The following is a 19,676-nucleotide window of genomic DNA, read 5'->3' on the forward strand; positions in this document are numbered from 1 at the left end:
TACACCAGCTTCTAAAAACAGTGAAAATTGTATCATCACGACTAGAATTTGATTTTGGAATTGTTGAGACTTACATAGGCGGTTTCCGCATCTGGTTATTCTAAACAAATTAACTCATAACCAAGCTTTAGCAATTTAATGCAGAAGTAATTGATAAATGCCATTTATTTCTAGTAACTTTAGATTACAAATTATTCTTGAACAATCGAAAGTAACTCATTTCTGATTCATCTGAAGCAATTAGAATGTTTATTGGTTTGGTAAGTGTTGTAAGCGGATTCGAATTATTGTAATTCGAAACAAATTATTTCATATGTTGGCAATATTTACAAATGATAACGTAGTTTCCTAACAGTAACAATAATTATCAACAAAAAAAGAAAGAATGCAATTGCATGCAGCCTCGTTATATTATTGTTTGAAGTAGTGCAGATTCTAGCACTTCAAGAAATGAAATAAAAATACAAAGTTGGATATGTTAGGCAAGGTTGTCTTGCACGAAATGAGATTTCTAAAAGTCGAAGCTCAAATATGGTTTTCTTTTCCGACGATTTAAAGAAGTACGAGTATGGTGAATTTTGGGGTACAAACCCTCGTTAAGAGCCTTTTTAACATCGAATCGCGATTTATCGTTAGAACTACCAACAATGTAATCATAACCGAATGTTTTTGAAATTAGTATAAAAATGTGTTTTTGTTTGTTTGATTTAATGATTTAAAAGACAGGACTGATTTATTAAGACGTAACGTTCTGTTTGATCTCTGCGATTTATGTCGGTCTTTGCTGTAATAAGGTTTATGCGATTCTCTTTGATTCAATGATTGATTGATTACCAGATTAGCTCACTGGTTGTAAGATTATTGTGGCACACTTTTCTTGATTGAATGAATTATGCGACTTACATTTAATCTGATTTGTACAAGTATCTTGGGATTGATTTTCCGTTCTGTGCAGCGATCTGTTATATTTATCAGTGTAATAAATTCTAAAGACCAGTAAAGGTCAAGGTTAAATGAATTTGTTCCAGGAGTACATTGTTTGCCCTTTGCAGAGCCCAGGAACACTGGCTAGGTTAACTGCCCGCTGTACTGTTGAAAAACGGCGCTAAACCCAAAGCAAACAAACAAACTGTCCTGGGTGTGTATTCTTTACGGACAGGTTGGCCTATTAACAAATTCTTTTTCTTATTAATAACTTGTATTACATGTAAGCGAGAATAAAGTAAATTGTGCATTGGTATGGCCTCGGATTCATTCAATTATGTACCATATTTAAAGAGTTTCTAACCCTTTCGATAGATTTATTTTGAGATAGAATATGATATAAAAGCGTGTTACATATAAGAATGTCAAACTTTGACAAAAAAACTCTAGTCAATATATAATAATTATCGATATGTCGCTCTATCAACAGAAGTTTTATATGACATTAAAACTCATACAAAAAATGATCGACTTGGATCATTCGGAAACAAATGAACTACAATTACCATATTCTTCTAATAATCTGAAGGTAAGTGCGTTCGTCGTAATGCTTTGATGCTACCATTTGGCTCATAGTAGAAAACAAATTGTATTCTTTCCAGAGGTACTTAATTAACACATTTTAAGGTGTTACATATAGCCTATTACAGCAACAGTTCCGCCCTTTATCTTTTTGTTTGTGAAGTTTTTTATACTTCATCGTAACGAGTTATACGGTACTATGTGTAACTGCTACAGTTACGAATGATAAAGGAGACAATTCAAACCTGCTTGTTCATATTTTACATGAATTGAGACGAAAATATATTTATAATCATGTACGGTTAAATAATATATATCTGTTTGTACTTGTTTGCTATCTTGACGAGTTTAAATAAATCTTATCTAATCTTATCTTATCTTACATTCAGAAATCTGTAAAAACATGAAACTCTGTATCAGATATGAACAGCTGTGTGTAAGTGTGGTGTGGCTGCTGTTAAAAAAAACAGCCTCGTACTTTGACACATTCATTGTTCTCAGATTTTCTGATTCCTTGGGATCATGGAGCACATCCAGTTTTACAATGAAAGAAAACCACTTACGCCGGTACTAGAGGGCGTGAGTGGTGTTGCACATTTTATTACTTATCATGGACAGAATCAAACCGAGTCTGTTATCACTTTGTTTGGTTGCGTTCCAGGCTTCCAAAGGACTATGAGATTGTCGAAGTTGTTCTCTTCATTTCAAAAGTGTCTCGAACGGCTCACTACTTTCGCATAATTTACAGGGTAACTTTGCAAAACAATTGTTTTTGCTAGTAATTTTGTGACGCTTTATGTCGAAGGTTTGTAAAACATCTTTTATTTTATAGGATAAAATCGACTGCCTGAACAATTTCTGTACGAATCAAATTAAATCCTTGACGCATGAATGATTTTTCAAGGAAATAATCAGGATTGTCTGAGAAATAACCTCATTCTTGTCAGAAAATATAAATCACACACGCTCGCAGTTGGAACAATTAATTCACATCAGTTCTATTGTAACACCCATAATTAGAACATGGCTTTCAGCTTTTCATTTTCTATCAGCAAATTTTGAGGTTTTTGTCGCTGAACTGAGCAGCTTTATTGAAAATAGTTATCTTTGTGGGCTGCAACATCGGTTAAACAGTTTTTATTTTGCACATAATCATAATTAAACAAACATTGTTGAATTTATACGCGCCAAGTTATTTTTTTTTTTACATTAAAAGCGGAAGTTTAAACAAAGCTTTTATACACCAACAGATGTAGGTGTCGCCTTGATATAACATAAATAATGAAATAAATTGTTATATACTTCATTAGGGGACCATTCGAACGCGTTTGTTTCGAATCTTACTCGTCTGGCTTATTCTTCTGCAACATCGGTTAAACAGTTTTTATTTTGCACATAATCATAATTAAACAAACCTTGTTGAATTTATTTGCGCCAAGTTATTTTTTTTACATTAAAAGCGGAAGTTTAAACAAAGCTTTTATACACCAACAGATGTAGGTGTCGCCTTGATATAACATAAATAATGAAATAAATTGTTATATACTTCATTAGGGGACCATTCGAACGCGTTTGTTTCGAATCTTACTCGTCTGGCTTATTCTTTAATGTGAAGATGTCATCGAGTGTTGGTGGTTCTACCCAGTTGCACCGATATAGCTTTGATGTGGCACTTTGGGGTCTTGGAAATCGCTATTATGTCGATAAATCTTACAATAATACTATATATTTTATCAATACAGAATTAATAAATCATTTGAAATTCCTTTGTGTTCTACTTTTGGACTCATTTTTTCTACTTTTGGAATTTTCAAAAGTCTGATCACTACAATTAGAAATATATTTTTTATTTGATCTTACAATTATATTGGTGAATGTTTGTAGTTTTATACCGGCATGTTTGCATTATCATTGCTAAACACCACATTCAAGTGTAATCTATCACCATTAATTAATGCCCATTCCGGCGTCCGTAAATTATGTTCTATGTCGTTAAAACGCTACATATCGTTCCTTTGAAAATCAGTGTAAACACGCCTATGTGGCACATCCGGCCACATTTCATCACTTCATCTAACAGTTCTTTAGAAGTCTAATTTTCCTAAGATTCCTTTGTATTGTGTAATAGGCGTTGCACCTTGTACTGATTAGTAGCACCGGCTTGTTTTTTACCACTTCGAAAATGCCTTTTATTTCGCTTATTTCGTTGTTATGCTATTTGATTGGACGATGTAGTATATAGTTTGGCTATTCTAAAATAATACTGGTTACACATACATAATGGATCTGTTTCATAAAGCCCGCCCGCTTAGCTCAATAGGGACAGCGCAGATCTACGGATCTCGGGGTCGTGAGGTCGATCCCTGGGCGAGGCGTATGTTCTCCGTGACGATTTGATAAAAGACATGGTGTCTGAAATCATTCGTACTCCATCTTTGATGTGGGGAAGTTGGCAGTTACTTGCGGAGAACAGGTTTGTACTGGTACAAAATCCAGGAACACTGGTTAGGTTAACTGCCCGCCGTTACATAACTGAAATACTGTTGAAAAACGGCGTTAAACCCCAAAAAACAAACACAACATAACACAACACAGTTATTTAGCAAAAATCGGCAATAACTTGCCTTTGGTTAATGAACAGAAAATCGTTTCATTTTATAATGAAGATATTAGATAATTGAAGAGCCTCTTTGTCTTAGACTGCTTAAGGTAAGATCACTTAAAATGGTTTATGGTGTGTAAAAATATTGCTGCAAGCACACTTGAAAATTGTTATGATTAAGCAAGAATTAAAAGTGGAATGTTATACCTACTGTAACTGTCGAAAATAGTTTCATGCCAAATACTTTCCCATTAAATAGAAGATCAGTCAATAAATATTTCTATATTGCTGTTGAAAAGTGCTTACAAATAAGAATAGATTTTAGGTGAAATATTTTGTATAACTGGATATTCTCGCACAGCAAGGGTACCTTTCAGTTAACTGCACATCATTGTTGTTGTGATTATAGTACATCCAAAACAAGTTCCTTTCAAAATGTTTTTGTTGTTCTTTTGTTTTTGTCTGCAGGGGAAATTAATAAAAAAAGGAAAGATGTACAGACAGATATCTGAAAATAGTATATTCTAGACAGTTTGTTATTTATGACAGTATAAATGCCGTTTGTCAAGGCTTCATTTGATTAAAATATTCTCTTTTTTTATCAATAGAGTCTACTTCTGAATACCATTGCCTGTAAATGATATATGAAGTAACATTCTTACCAGATTTACTCTAACATTTGATAACGTCAAATGTATGTTAATGGACATTTATATAATTCGAGGGTTCAACGCAATAAGGGCGTATCTGTATAATAATTATATGTAGATACGCCCTTATTGCGTTGAACCCTCGAATTGTCCATACTTTTCTTCATACCTGTTCATTCTGAAGACATACCAGTGTTTTAAAATTAGAAAAGATCTATGAAGGTACTTTGGAAGCAACCCCCACTCTAAAAAAGCATATTAGCATCACACTAGCATTCGACTTCAACGGATTTTTTTTAACATAAACATAAGACTGGACTTCATGACTTCAAAGAATCAGGTCTTATTTTCAGACTGTGGATGAATACGCGAGTCCCTTTCGTTATTGTTTCTTCCTGATTCAAGCTTACTTTGGTGCAAACATTACAAAACTAATCCTGTATACCAAACATTAGGTACATTTAATTGATCTTCTAACATGTGGTATTCCTTCAGTGTATCAAAAAATATATATGCATTTTGTCTGTAAGTGGGCACATACCGCATGCAAAAGATGCTACATAAAATAAGCACCCACTGCTTTTATGCTGCAATATATTGGTAATTTATTGCCAGTTAAGCAATTAATAGATAAGTTTCTCGTAAACAAATACCTTTCCATGTTTTATGTTAGCACATTTGTCAACATTGATACATCAATTGCTAAAACCTTTTCCTGCCAGATCATCAATCACATCTTCACGTTGCGTACCAAGTGCAAAATGTGGTGCTGCCTAGATATAAATTCAGAGTAAATAACAAAGTATCCGTACTTGCAAGCATAATTCTGATGTTTTGCAATTATGCCATACGTTCATATATAATTATATTCTTTATACAGTGAAGAGTAAAGGGCTATAATAGAGAATAAAAATGTCAAACGTAGAGCAGTCTTTTGAATGCATCTATGAATCGTTTATTGTGGAGGACCAGTAGCCCAAGAAAAGATATAATCAAGATAATATTACGTAGATCATTACGTACCAATCTTTTACATGACCCCTTTCAAAGGTTTTCTTTTATTTGCTAAGGCTAACCTCCAGTATTCCTTGGCAACCATATATACTATATGTAGTTTCAGTTTTGTGATAAAGTGGGGGGAAAACATTTGTTGAAGAAACTTTAACGGGATGCTTGAAGACCGCCGTCTTGTATTTCTTTAATTTTTGTTATTGCATATGTAAGAGTTATTGAGCCACCAGGATCTTTTATTTTCAACATAGACCAGAACTGTCCGCTAGATAAAAAATTATATAACTCATCGTACTATTTATAATATCTAGCCCTGCCATGTTCTTCTTGCTTTTTGCATTGAAATCATCCTTTTCATTTTTCTATGGAATAGGAATACTTACACATTTTACTTTATGGGCCGAGTGGTTAAGGTCGACTTCAAATCACTTGCCCCAAACCCTCACCGCTGTTGGTCCGAAACCTCCCTTGCGGTGTAGAATGTTCCATGTAAAGAAGCATCTGGCTCGGTGGTTCTACCCAGGTTCAGCACATGATAAAATAATACCCGGAAGAGCACCTGGGAGTTTTCTCCACCATAAAAAAGCAGGAAAAGTTGCCATATGCCCTAAATTGCGTCGTTGCGACTAACCCCAACAAAGAACTAAACAAAACATTCTTTTTTTATAAGTGTATTCCATTTCAGTGTCACATAAAAATATACACAAGAGCTCAACTTCTTCGACAATAAAGTGTGGCTAGACAAGTGAGATTTTGGCACGTATTTCTCGATAAATAAAAACAGATTGAAAATTTTCAATTATCTAACTGATATTGCCTGTATTGATCGTGCCAAATAATCTATTGACTCATGTTTAGTTGCAGCTAGTGGTTATCATTATGAAAATTTCCAGTCAATATTGATAATATGATTTGTCCGTAAAATCAATCTTTAATCCATTTCTTAAAAAGAATAATGATGCAGATTTCGAACAGCATGAATATGCTTGTTGAGATACTTGTTACTATAGTTCTGTTTACATCATAACTCAATCTCGTTCTCTTTGAAAACAGGTGGTACAAAGCAGCATACGAACTTTTTGCCAAAAAGTTGTGCAGAATATTACTGCAAGTTTCGAAAATGATCGGGTATACTCAGTACTCTGATTTTACAGCAGATTGTGGACACTATATCCACACAATTCTTTCAGAAAGTGAACACAATCGTTTTTGCTGCAAATGGCACAAGCCCGACCTTGATTATTGCACTATGTTGCTGACGATCGTTGTCGACTTTTACATTATCTGATGAACTTAGCCCTGCGTGATCAAACTCAAATCTTGTTCTGTAGCTTGAGGCAGGGCTTCTTTCGTGATTTAATTAGATATTATACCGTCTAATATTTGCCTGCCGCTCAGGATCTACAGACAAGCAAATTGTTGGAAACATTTTACTATCTAAGAAGAAAAACAATTTAGATATTAATTAACCCAAGCTGCGTTTATGAATCATAAAATCAGCTATTTTGTAATAGAGCCAGTTGACACATTTTTTTTTTTTCAATTTGAAACATTTCAGTCCTAAAATAACGCTTAAAGAAATGCTTAAATGTGTGACTATCTTTATACTTTTTAAAGGTTTGTCTGCACAAACAATGTGACTTTGATGTTTATTATATGATGTGTGCAAACTTAAGAGTTTATTGTCCTTCTTTCAGGTAGATAAACAATACGTACGACGAAAAACTTCACTTCAAAGGAAAGAAGACCAGATGATATGAAATGAAGGAGTGAACACGATATTTCTTTTATCTTTCGTAAAACAAGAAATAATAAAATATTCATCTAAAACCCATAAATCATAGCACTAAATGGGAAATAGATTATTCGGTTCTATGAAGTGTACCAAAACAAAGTAATTAATCTGTGAGTAGCTTTAGTTACGAATTAATGGTATAAAGTCATAGTGGATATAAGATGGAATAGAAAATGTGCTGGAGGAATAGTAAAAGAAAAAGAGCACGTGGATAAATGGAACAATAACAAAGTCATGTGACAACAATGCTGACACGGACATTCGGATACTTGGTCACGTGGTATAACTTGTTGCCGCCCTTTGCGACCATATATTACATCTTATACATCATGCTTGGAGGTAAGTTAATTAACTGTCCTTCTAAAAGCAGTTTTACAAAGTTGTATTTTGCAGGTATGTTGAGTCTATTTTCTTATCCAGTGGAATTTAATCAATTAAGTTTACAGATGAAGTCTTGACATGTGTCCCTTTCATCAAAGCATTCGTACACTGAATATTTGATAATGGTCCCGAATCTGCATTGAATAACCTGGGACCAGGGGCGTGAAATAATATGTCAGCTCTTTTAGTAGTGTGCATATATGCTAATACATAGCAGTGCATTGAAAGAATTAATCTTTTCATTGCTCCGTTTTGACTATGTCTCAAACACAAGACTTATATTTTCCCAGTTTAATAAATTACATTTTATAAATGTTTTACAATTTCCATGAAAAAAGCCATAAGTCAGGCTCTTTCTTTGTTCAAGCAGGCCTTAAAACGAAGAGCCGTTTATTTTGTAACTTAGAATAAATAACCTTGTGAGAATACCATATATGTTTTATCCACATGTAAATTAGCATCGCGGGAGTCGCATTTTTGTTCGTTCTCGATTATGGTACAACACTAAAATATGGACGCTATTTGTCATAGTTGAATTTTATAACTGTTTTGTATTCAACTTGTATTCAACCTATTTAATTTTGAGGCAATAAAACATCGTTTTAGAATCACGCAAAGCAATACGCAAGATCTAATTTGAATACGTTTAGTTCAAGCTGTGATTTTGTGTGTTTCTTTTATGGTACAGACCACAGAAAATGCCAGCTTGTTTCAATGATTTGAAAAGTGTTTCAAAACAATATGCAACGTTAAAGCGTTAAATTATTTCGTCATTGTGTTTTCTTGTAAAATGTCAGTCACGCTTGACAGGAACTCGAATTTCTGTTTTTGATAAATGCACGATCTTGCAAAAACAGAAACAATGACGTAGATGTATCAACAATACAAATACATCACTGAAATGAAAAAAAGTTAGTTTTTCCCGTCGAAACGGATTGTATCGAGAAAGCCGTCATCAATAAAATGATTATGCATTAATAAACTCGACGAAAAATGATTGAAACACCGCAGAAATGTCGATATTCAGTTTGTTTGTACTTCCATTGAACAGAATTCCCTTTAATTTTGTTTAATTAGCCGGAAACATCAAAGAAAAATGTTATAAAATATGCTCATAATCTTGGGATCATGATGGTGGTTTTCTTTATGACATAAATAATGCATGAAATACATTGTAAGGAATATATACGAAATTGGAATTAGTACACCCTACATATTTCTAGCTGCCCTGTTCACGACAAGCCTAGAAAGAACCCACTTTTAGCAATGGGCAGACTCATGATAATGCCTTGACAGAGTATTTTTAACGTGGCTGTCTATATGTGGTGTAATCGTTTTTGCCTATAATAATTAATAATGCGCCTCAAAGTATTTATTGTTGTCTTAAATTAAACTTAACAAACATGTATAATTTTACACTTAGACATGAGGAAAATATATAGAATTACGATTAACATGTACCATGTCTTTAGGAACTAAAATCCTGAACATTTGACATAATATTCTAAATAACTGAACCGAAATTTTGACGTTTGAGCAAAAATCCATTTCGTAAGCCACTTAACAGATGTCGGTTTCTACAGTTCCGCATTAATTCAGTCCTTCTAAAAATATGTTTGGTATTTCCTTCCTTGCAGACGAGTTAGAAAGAATGTACGTCATCGCTCTTTGTTATAGAGGCATACGTAATAACGCTTTGTGTGTGCCGAGCTACGGATGATTACAGCTCATCCAGTTTAGTTGCACAACAAACACGCGTCTCGTAATTCACTAAGAAAGGCTGAACTGTACAACAAAATATATATGATTATGTTATCAAAATTCCAAGACATAGTCAATGTTTGGGGGACATTATATACTTACTCTTTGAGTGTACATTTACTTTGCAATAGCATGTTTTTTCTAAGTATTCAGTACCTGCTATTATAATTATGTCTCCTATCTAATGTGAAATCAGTTTGCTGTAGGACGTACAACTTGGCTCATTTACTACTGATAATTTGTTAATGACATTTCTAGGCTTCTTGGCAGTTTGTAAAAAGAAGTAAAATACGAGGTTGCACCTTATCGCACTTTTTCGCGTTTTTTTTTTATTCGAAAAATTATGTAACTTTGTGACATGGTAAAGTTACGCTCAAAAAGAAACAGATGTAGTGAGTTGATATGTTATAAAATGTCATGTTGAACATTTGAATCTCACCTGTGTTAGAAATTGAAAATTGAAAAAAGTCATGCGTTAATTATCAATGATTTTTCTTTATGTTTATTTTACTCTTCTGAATTTGGTCCCTACCTCTCTGCTTATTATGATGTAACTTTGAAACTGTTTGATACATATGTATTATCAAATTGAAGTTCTTAAACGAAATAAAAGTGTTTTGACTGGTTGATCTTGAAATTTGTTGAGATATATTTACTGTGAATAACTCAGATAATTGGCACTATCATCCTTTTCTGTGTTTGCTGTTAAAGGAATTGTGACAGAGCATGGATATTTGTTTAGAATTCAGCCATTAGGGTGCTCGAGGAGAAAGGATATCTTGTTTTTATTTGTTTTACAACATTGTTTGATTCAAATACATTTTAATTCAAAGTATCTTAAGCCCTGTGCATTTGCACATTTTTTAAAAGATCCATTTTATAATTAACTTTAAATGTGTGCATAATGATGTTTTTGATTTGAAATTATTTCAGTGCAGGAACAATAAATTGAATACATCTTTAAAGTATTATCTCTAATTCCTTTCTCATTCACTCGCATTTCATTATCAAACAAATTAACATTTTCGTTCAATCAAGTTACTTTTGCTGCAAAAATCACCCATTATGTTATTACGACATGAATAGCAAATACAAACAGAAATAGTATAAGTTTCCTGCATCATACTGTGAGCTAATTGTAGATCCACAGTAAATGATCAACTTGCGGAAAATTATAACTGCATTGCATGAGAAACAACAAATTCCGTGCATTTTTGTTGCAATGGCTTTCTTTTTATCTATCTACCAGATTTCTAGACTAAAGTGAGCATATTTGTGTTTCTTATTATCTAAGTTACTTGTAAATCTGGGTGATACCCATTTTTTTAGGAATTGAAATCGTTACCATGAAGGTTTCTTAAATCTTTTATTCTTATGATGATATCCAAAGTGGTGTCATTTAATTTAGCTTTTAACGAAAGTGTCAGTAAAATGCTATCTTGCAAAACTTTTCAGTATCCCGTTTTAGCCTATGTATATTCAGCCACAGGTATCACTAACTTGTGACCACGAGACAGAAAACGTACCTGCATAAGCAACTACATCTCTTTCAATCGTTTAAAATCGCTGCCTGTACATAATGGACATTTCCTGTGATGACTAGATTGTTCTTCTAAAACATGATACCTTTTTGACGTGAGACTAATTCCTGTATTATGCACTTACTGGAAGACTTGTCGGTCAATAGTCAAAATATTGCTCAAGGTTCAAAGGACCAAGGGTCAATAGTTTTCACTATTGACCCTGCAAGCCATTTAATAAGTGTTTTATAACATGACACAAAAAAAATAGATTTTCATATTGTGCTGAAAATTTAGTGTTAAACTTTAGACCGGTTAATAGCGCGAACTATGGACTGGTATTTTTTTTTATAAGGAATCATGTGATAATTAGATTGGTGTCAGTCAGTTATCCCTGATTTGAAATTTTCATTTGCATATAAGTGTATATATTTCTAGCTAGACATTATTCATTCATTTTTAATAAATGCACTTTAATCAAACCTTGGTTTTTAAGCTTTGTAATTATGTATAAGAGGTAGATACAGTTTAATAAAATATAAGTTCCTTATAATTGCTATATATTGAATATCTGTGTGCTGTCGTTTTAACTGGATTAATGTATAATGTACTTGAAGATATTTTAATGTTTGTACACAGTTAAGTTAAGGCTACGCTAAATACGATATATAAATATAATATACATATATACATAATTTAGATTACCGGCATTCGAAATTGCGTTCATCCTGCTAGGACTGTTAAATGAATTATTCTGTAGGTCATATCTGTAAATAACACCTGCTGAAAAAAGAGGTTTATCAAAGTCAGGAACCATGTTGAAAGTTACCCAGTTTAGCAGTATGTAGTCGTATGCATCGGCATTGTCCACAACTGTCGTAATAGTTGATTTCATGCTGTCATTTTCATATACATATTCCGTCACTGGTTTTAATAGCGAGCTGTTTTCTGAAAATTGCCTGTAAATATTAGAATTGTATTCTTACCAAAACAATAAAATTGCGTGTTAAATGTTGAACGCACTGACCCTAAAATAACGGATGAACTTCATGAATGCGATCCTGATCTAATTACTTGAAGTATGTCAGACATAAAAGGAAGTAGGTTTATAACACGACGTAAAGTGACTCGAGATGCTTTTCATCTCTTTGAAATAGTGGCGCATCGTGTCGTTTGTTTTTTATCTTATTTGATAAATAAATCATCCCGTATATTTCATCGCGCATGCAATCAGATCGTTTTTCTAATCGACTAGTGCGGGTTTAGTGAAAAGATACCCGTTAGCAGTAATCTGAATTCAAAACTTATAGAATAAGTAGTTAGAAAGAGAGCGACAAGGATTTACTGCAGGTGTATGTGTGCTCGAAGAAGAATTGAGTTTTACGGCAATACACATAGTGACGAATTTGAGACCTTCCGCCGGAAGCGAACGTGGATAGAGACTCGTTTCTCTTCAATGAAGAGGGGTTGTTCAGAATTAATTATGACTTAAAAATCCTATAAGAGGGGTTTTCAGTCAGTTGCAAAACTCATTCTTATAAAGATAAATTTTGGAATTTGTCATGATAACGCGTTGAGTAAAATATGACACCGCCATGTCATCAACTTCCCAATAAATTTGCAAAGTATGATGTTTGCTCTAAAAGGCATGACAACACAAAATTTAAACATTTAGACAGTAAATATATCGTTTGTCGCGAAATTTCATTTTCCGTTGCTCCTGAGTAGTGGATGGTTTCTTTGTAAAAATTGTTGTGAAAGTTGACTTCCTCGAGCTCGCTTATTTCATATTAATCTAAATTAAATCAATTTGCAGTGAGACGTACAAATTGTCTAATTTACTGCTGTCGGTTAAAAAACTGGCCACCCCATCGCACCTTTTCCTGTTTTTATATTAAAGAATTGATTTTGTTACTTTATAAATTTGCACACAAATAGAGAAAAAGATGTTTTAGATTAAATGCTCAACTTACAGGGTATTAAAAATGCATTTATGAAATTATATTTAAACTGAATTTTTAGTAACTTTTAAACTCAAAACGTAAATGTAAATGTTTAAAAATATCAAGTTCCTACACACTAAAAATGACGTCAGTTGTTTTATTAAAGACATGAACTGTTGATAGATGAGGTTCTGATCTGATCTGTAGAGCTTAAATAATTTATATCCCATCTGTTACGTCGTATCAGTAATGATTCTATCAGTACAACTTCTCTCGTCTGTTAGTGAGTTTTCTGTACTAAATTTAAAAATATAATGTATAATACATGTGAAAGGAAATATTAAACGAACTAGTATGTCTACAGTATCTTCGCGCTTTTAAAATATTGCCGCCAGGAAATTAGGCTAGAAAAATGTTTGTCTTTTTCAGAAAAGGCATATTCGGATGATTTTTGTTTATATTCGCTGCATTTTATGAAAACGTATATATATATAGATTGTTCTATTTTCATTCCAGATCGTTTTAGTGCAGATGGTTATAAATTGATTATAAATTGGCTACATCTTTTATATTTCACCCATAGTTCGTTCCCTCTCACTGGATAAGCTTGCCGCATTGAATTATGTTTTAGTCGTAAAGATGTTGTTAATGCACAATAAGCAAAATAAAACAGAAACTGTATCCCACTGAGTTTATTGTACAACTGAAAACACGTTCAATAAAAAATGCATAACCGCATTGCACGTGAAACAATAAATTCCGTGCATTTGTGTTGCAGTAGTTTATTTTTATCTATCTGTACTATTCCTTAATTGAATAAAGCATGTGTCTTTTTTCTTATTACATGTATTTATTGAACTTATATGTAAGTCTGCTTTTTTTCAAATTTGTTTGACAATAATGATTATGATATCAAACTGTTTAAAGTCACCGTTTTCCCCTGTCGTAATACTTTCTTAAATCTCTACATTCATTTTTCAAAGAAATTGCCTGTAAGTGGTGTTTCTTGTACGATTTATTTTTAAAAAAAAACAACATTTTTATCTATTGGTGAAAAGTGACCTCTTTATCAACGTAAATTAATTGTAAATATTTAGTCAGGAAATCTTGAAAATTATTTATATACTTGCAGAGCTGCTTTTCCTCTGTTTTAGACTTAGTATTACAGCTCACATGTGTAGGACCACATTCGTAACAGATCGCATTTGTAACAGGTGTTACAAATGCGATCGCATATGTAACAGGTGTTACAAATGAGATCGCATATGTAACAGAAATCAAGCACATTTGTAACAATTTTTGAGACAAATGTGATCGATGCTGATTTTTGATGTGACATCTCATCACATTTGTCACATGTCATTTTCAATCGGAAAAATGAACAAAAAAGTGCATTTTTACATCTGAAACACATTTGTAACATGCTTTACCTCACTTGTACGAAGTGACAAAGTGAGCTATTGTGATCATCCTTTGTACGTCGTCCGACCGTCCGTCCTTTCACATTTTTCTTGTGAATACGATAGAGACAACATTTATTATTTGATTTTAACAAAACTTGCACAAAACGTGTATATATCTATGATATCTCGGTTCCTTTCAAAAACCAGCCATACCACCTCATTCGTCTTGGAGTTATTGCCCCAGAGATGGCAATAATTACTGATTTTAGCCTTGTGAACGCGAAAGAGACCACAGTTCATTTTTACTAAACTTGCACACAGCTTATATATCTATAAGATCTCGGTTCCTTTCAAAAACAACCGTATTGCACCATTTTACTTGGAGTTACGGCCCCTGAATTGCCAAAAAATGCTGATTTTATCCTTGTCAACACAATGGAGATTACATTTATTATTTAATTTTATTAAACTTATAAAGGATCTCACTTCCTTAAAAAACAGCCATATCGCGCCATTTGTCTCGGAGTAATGGCTGAAATGGCAAAATTTCCTTATTTTAGTCTTGTGAACACAATAGAGACCATATCTGTTATTTCATTTCGACCAAACTTGTATAGAAATTATATATCTATAACATCTCGGTTCCTTGCGAAAACCAGCTATATAGCACCATTTGTCCTGGAGTTATGGCCCTTAAAATGACAACATTTGCTGACTTTAGCATTGGAAACATGACATAGATCACATTTATTATTTGGTTTTGACAAAACTTGCATTGAAATTATATATCATTAAGATCTTGCTTTTTTCCTCGAAGAGTAGCCACATCACGCCATTTGTCTTAGAGTTATGGCCCCTGAAATGGCAAAAATCGCAGATTTAACATGTATAGTGTAGCATTACTCATGTTAGCGACAGTGGACCATGACGACCCTCTTGTTGCTTAGAGGGATATTTCCATGTTAATATCTTGGTACTGGTTTGTTATCTGGCAATCAAACTTGAAAAGAATTCCGTTATCATGACTGGTGAGTTCATAGTAGCATGGTACTACATGTACATGTCACTTATAAATTTCCCATATCGGTTGTGGTTTGTAAAATTTCATTTTTACTGAATGCATGAATATATGAATATGTATGATTAAAGGGGAAGATGCACACCACATACAATCCCTGTTCAACTGTTATAGGTTGTATCGCTTCAACAACAAATAAAATGCACTAAAAACAAGATCAAGGCAGTTTTAACATAGAAAGTCTTGTAAAAGCTTGTTTTCGCAAAACACCGGGTATATATACATTTACTTTTAAATAGTGACTAGCTTGACTATTCGAAGACTGCTCATGGCTATTGTTCTGATCCTGATGTCGTCGGCGTGCGCGGGTTCGCTGCAAGATAGGTTTTTCGTTTTCGTTTTGTTTATCTTTGTCAATTCGCATTACTTTGAACATCAAAAAAAAAAAACTTATACTGACGACAATGGAAACATCAAATGAAATATGTCCTATTCAAAACCCCGACGTGAACTTTATTTGACTATATTTACTAAGAGAGTTTTGGTGTCTGCATTCGTGTGGAAATACTCTTATTTTGTATCTCTATAGGAGCGGCACAAGTAACTCCATCGGTGAGATAGGTGCAGTGGATAGTTTTGCAGATTACAAAACCGGCGGAGCCTGTTGAATTCCCAGTCAGGGCCGGAATTTCCAGAGATATTGTGTCTCTCATCCACCCAGTTAAGACTTTACGTGTATCGATGCGTTTTACCAGACCCGTAAACGATTGTATGAGTGTAAACTCGTATATGAGCCAGGGTATAATTTCAGTTGATATTAATGGGAGGAACTAACCATCGACTAGAGTGTCGAGGGATACGCGTTCGAGATCGGGTGATAACTACACGTATCTGTTGCGATTTTCGCATATCGGTGCTGTTTCAAGCTGGGAAGATTTTTGTTACTAACATAAAGATACTGTTGTACTGATTTTGATATTTTTGACATCATTATTATCATCATTATCATCATCATCATCATAATCATCATCATTATCTTGGACTGGTCCGTTGTAGGATCAATGGTAAAATTCACTGCCCTAAAATGTATTACCTAAATACTGTTGAAAACAGGCGCTCTGAATCCAACAAACATAATATTCATCAAAACCATTCTACAGGGTGCCAAAATTTGAGTCGTTTGCAATAATAGGTGTAATATGGTCACTACAGATTGTCAATAAATGGTGGTTATTTGTACCAAGGTATTTGGAAATCTGACTAATGCGAGTTATGATCCGGACACAGACGTATATAGTACAGCAAAATAACAAAACAAATCTAAGTTCAAAGCTGTGACCATGATCTTGGATATAGCAACATGGGTCATGATCGCAACAAACCTTCTATCCGTGCTGATCATTTGTACCAAATAATTTGAAAATCTGACAATGCATGGGGAAGTTATACCAAGGACAAACAAGAACCTACATATAACTGCACGAACGCACAAACTCCGCTATTTCATGGCGGGATTATAATAAACGAAGGCCTATTTCCTTACAAGCGAGCTCAGTGGGTGAGGATAATTAAAAGCTAAGGTGTATTTTCTTAAAATCTCATAGACATTAGTTCGCAGCATGCACAAGGTCGGGCACTCATAAACTTAAGGCTAACGACTACGTCCATGACAAATTGTATATAATTTGTCCCAGGACATAGCAACTTCCTGTCTGTCACCCAGCTTGAGACAGCTCTGGATAACGAAAGATAGCTACAAATGTATGTGCCACCGGATTCGAACCAGTGACCTGATCATTTCAGCTAGTCGAGGTAACAGTAGAAGTAGCTGAAGTTGTAATCATATTACAGTGGTAGTGGCAGTGGATGCAGAAATGATAATAAAAATTGAGCTAAGTCACGGGAAAATTGGCATTCGGGCATTTTGTGAATTTCCGGAAACTCTATATTAAGGCTGACCTGGCATTTATGCATCTGAATTAGGGTCAGAAAACTTCATATTCAGGTAAAATAAGCCTTCTTTGAAATAACAGCAAACGGTGTGGGCCATGATCATACTGCGCGGATGCACAGGCTGATCTATGCCCACACTGGTTGCAGAGCCTAGAAGATTCCCAAAAGCCCATTTTCTCATGATGCGGCTCAAATAATTTTATGAAGTTTTTGACGTCGACGACGACGCTAACTTGTGATGGTGCTTATGGCAGTCATTTAATGATGTTGCGATGACAACCAACTGATAGAACATTTGCAGTATAATACTCAACATGATACATATGTGCTTCTCATGTCAACCCCCATGTTGGACAAACACATTCGTAACACATTTTACCTGTTACGAATGCGATCGCATACGTACGAAATCAGTTACAAATGCGATCTGTTACAAATGTGGTCCTACAGCTCTTAGTGCAGTCTGATATAACATAGTGTTATGATAGCGGCGTTTTAAATGAGAATTTTCTGCTTTTACTGACAAATATTGTGACTTTTTTTAACTAAGGTGGATATTTTACAAATGCATCTAAAGTCTCATATTTCAGACATAGTACTAAGTCCTTTAACAGAACAGAACAGAACAGAACGTAGGTTTATTTTGACTTAAGCATATACAACTTACCCAGATTACAATATTACACACGCATGCAAATGGCAGATTTAGATTATTGGAAATGTATATGAATAATAGATGATATCTGAGAGGGTAGTATTACCCTAATATATAAACAAAGAAATAAGCTAACGTGCTACTTAAATTTGTCCTAAGAAATTGTTGCTTGTTGGGTATTTGTGCTCTAGGCAACATTTTCTTGTGCCTTTATTTGATACAGCGTCACCTATAAAACAGTGTGGAGCCATACACATTGGCAATGTCTACATTCTTCCATTTATTTTATTCCATGATTCAGCGCTCGTTATTATTTTCTACTTATACATTGTAACTCATGACGTTCACAATTAATTTATATTAATTAATAAGAAGAATAAACCAACATTTCAGTCAACAAACAAATCCCGCTCTAGTGGCGTGACATAAAATTATGAATCTCTGTTAATTGTTAATCCTTAACTCCCGCGTTGACTGTCAGCAAATCTGCTAATTAATTAATTCAGTATCAATCAGTTTTCTCCTTTGAATAATGATTTCATCATCCTTAATACGTTTGAACCTAACAATTTACATTTTACACCGTTTTCCCCTGTCATAAGAAGACAAAAGCTGTTATAAAAGTACAAAGTTGCCTGCTACAAATTCCATTCCATTGAATTTTATCAGCAACCAGCGGGAAAACAATCCCAAATCAGTTTTAGGTTTATCCAAACCATCTGGGTGTTTTTAGAGCTGATGGTGATAAAATACCGAATTGCTTTTCAAAATACTTTCCTGTGACAGCTATAGAGATTAGAGCTTCTGATTCGCTTCATTGTTTACAGGGAAGTCGTTACGTTCTCTTTCGGCTTTTCGTATACATTGTAGTTTGCTTTGTTTTATTCGGGTTTAAGACACACCGGCGTTTGGCGCTTTTGCGCCTTTAGGGGTTGCAAAAAGACACCAGCTATCCATCCATTCGGACATTAATTCAGACAACAGCAGGTACCTGAGCAGAACCACTGACCTACCTCAAGACAGCATGATGGCTTCCCCGCATCATGGCCAGAGAGTTTCAGCAAGCGATTCTGCATAGTAAGCGGTCTTAACCAGACGTTTAGTTTCAGCATATCTTCAAGGAACTATGGCTAAATTCACATGTATATGATTTAGTTAAATGAAATTTAACAAAAAGCAAAATGAGATAGTTAATAGTAGATACTTCAATATATTTGAAAAAAAAAGATCAGCTTCAAGCGCATTTTGGATGTTTTCAATAAGTAAAAGGCTCTTTAAACAGTTACAAAATGAAATATTCTCTTTCAATAGTCTTGACACAGGCTTTTGATATGAAAACTTCCGCTTACGCGATCATCAGACTTTTATATTAAAATTTAAGAAAAACTAAGCGAGCGTGTGAAGTCACTTTATAATATATAATGCAAACGGCGAGAGTAGTCTATAACGCATTGACCCAAAGATAACGGATGAACAAC

General features: G+C 34.0%; 1 protein-coding gene across 10 annotated transcripts in view; it reads left to right on the top strand.

Annotated features, from left to right (window-relative positions):
• Positions 1–19,676, top strand: part of LOC123566115 (immunoglobulin superfamily DCC subclass member 3-like) — a 171,653-nt gene that overhangs the window by 116,943 nt on the left and 35,034 nt on the right. For 9 of the 10 annotated variants that reach the window (XM_045359982.2, XM_045359980.2, XM_045359979.2 and 6 more), the window contains exon 2: positions 7,467–7,903. In XM_045359982.2, the coding sequence (XP_045215917.2) occupies positions 7,810–7,903 (94 nt within the window). In that variant the 5' untranslated portion in view covers positions 7,467–7,809. The remainder of the gene's footprint in view (positions 1–7,466; positions 7,904–19,676) is intronic. The other variant, XM_053550158.1, reaches the window with a different exon arrangement.

Source organism: Mercenaria mercenaria, chromosome 8 (genome assembly GCF_021730395.1).
Source record: "Mercenaria mercenaria strain notata chromosome 8, MADL_Memer_1, whole genome shotgun sequence".
Classification (NCBI taxonomy): Eukaryota; Metazoa; Mollusca; class Bivalvia; order Venerida; family Veneridae; genus Mercenaria; species Mercenaria mercenaria.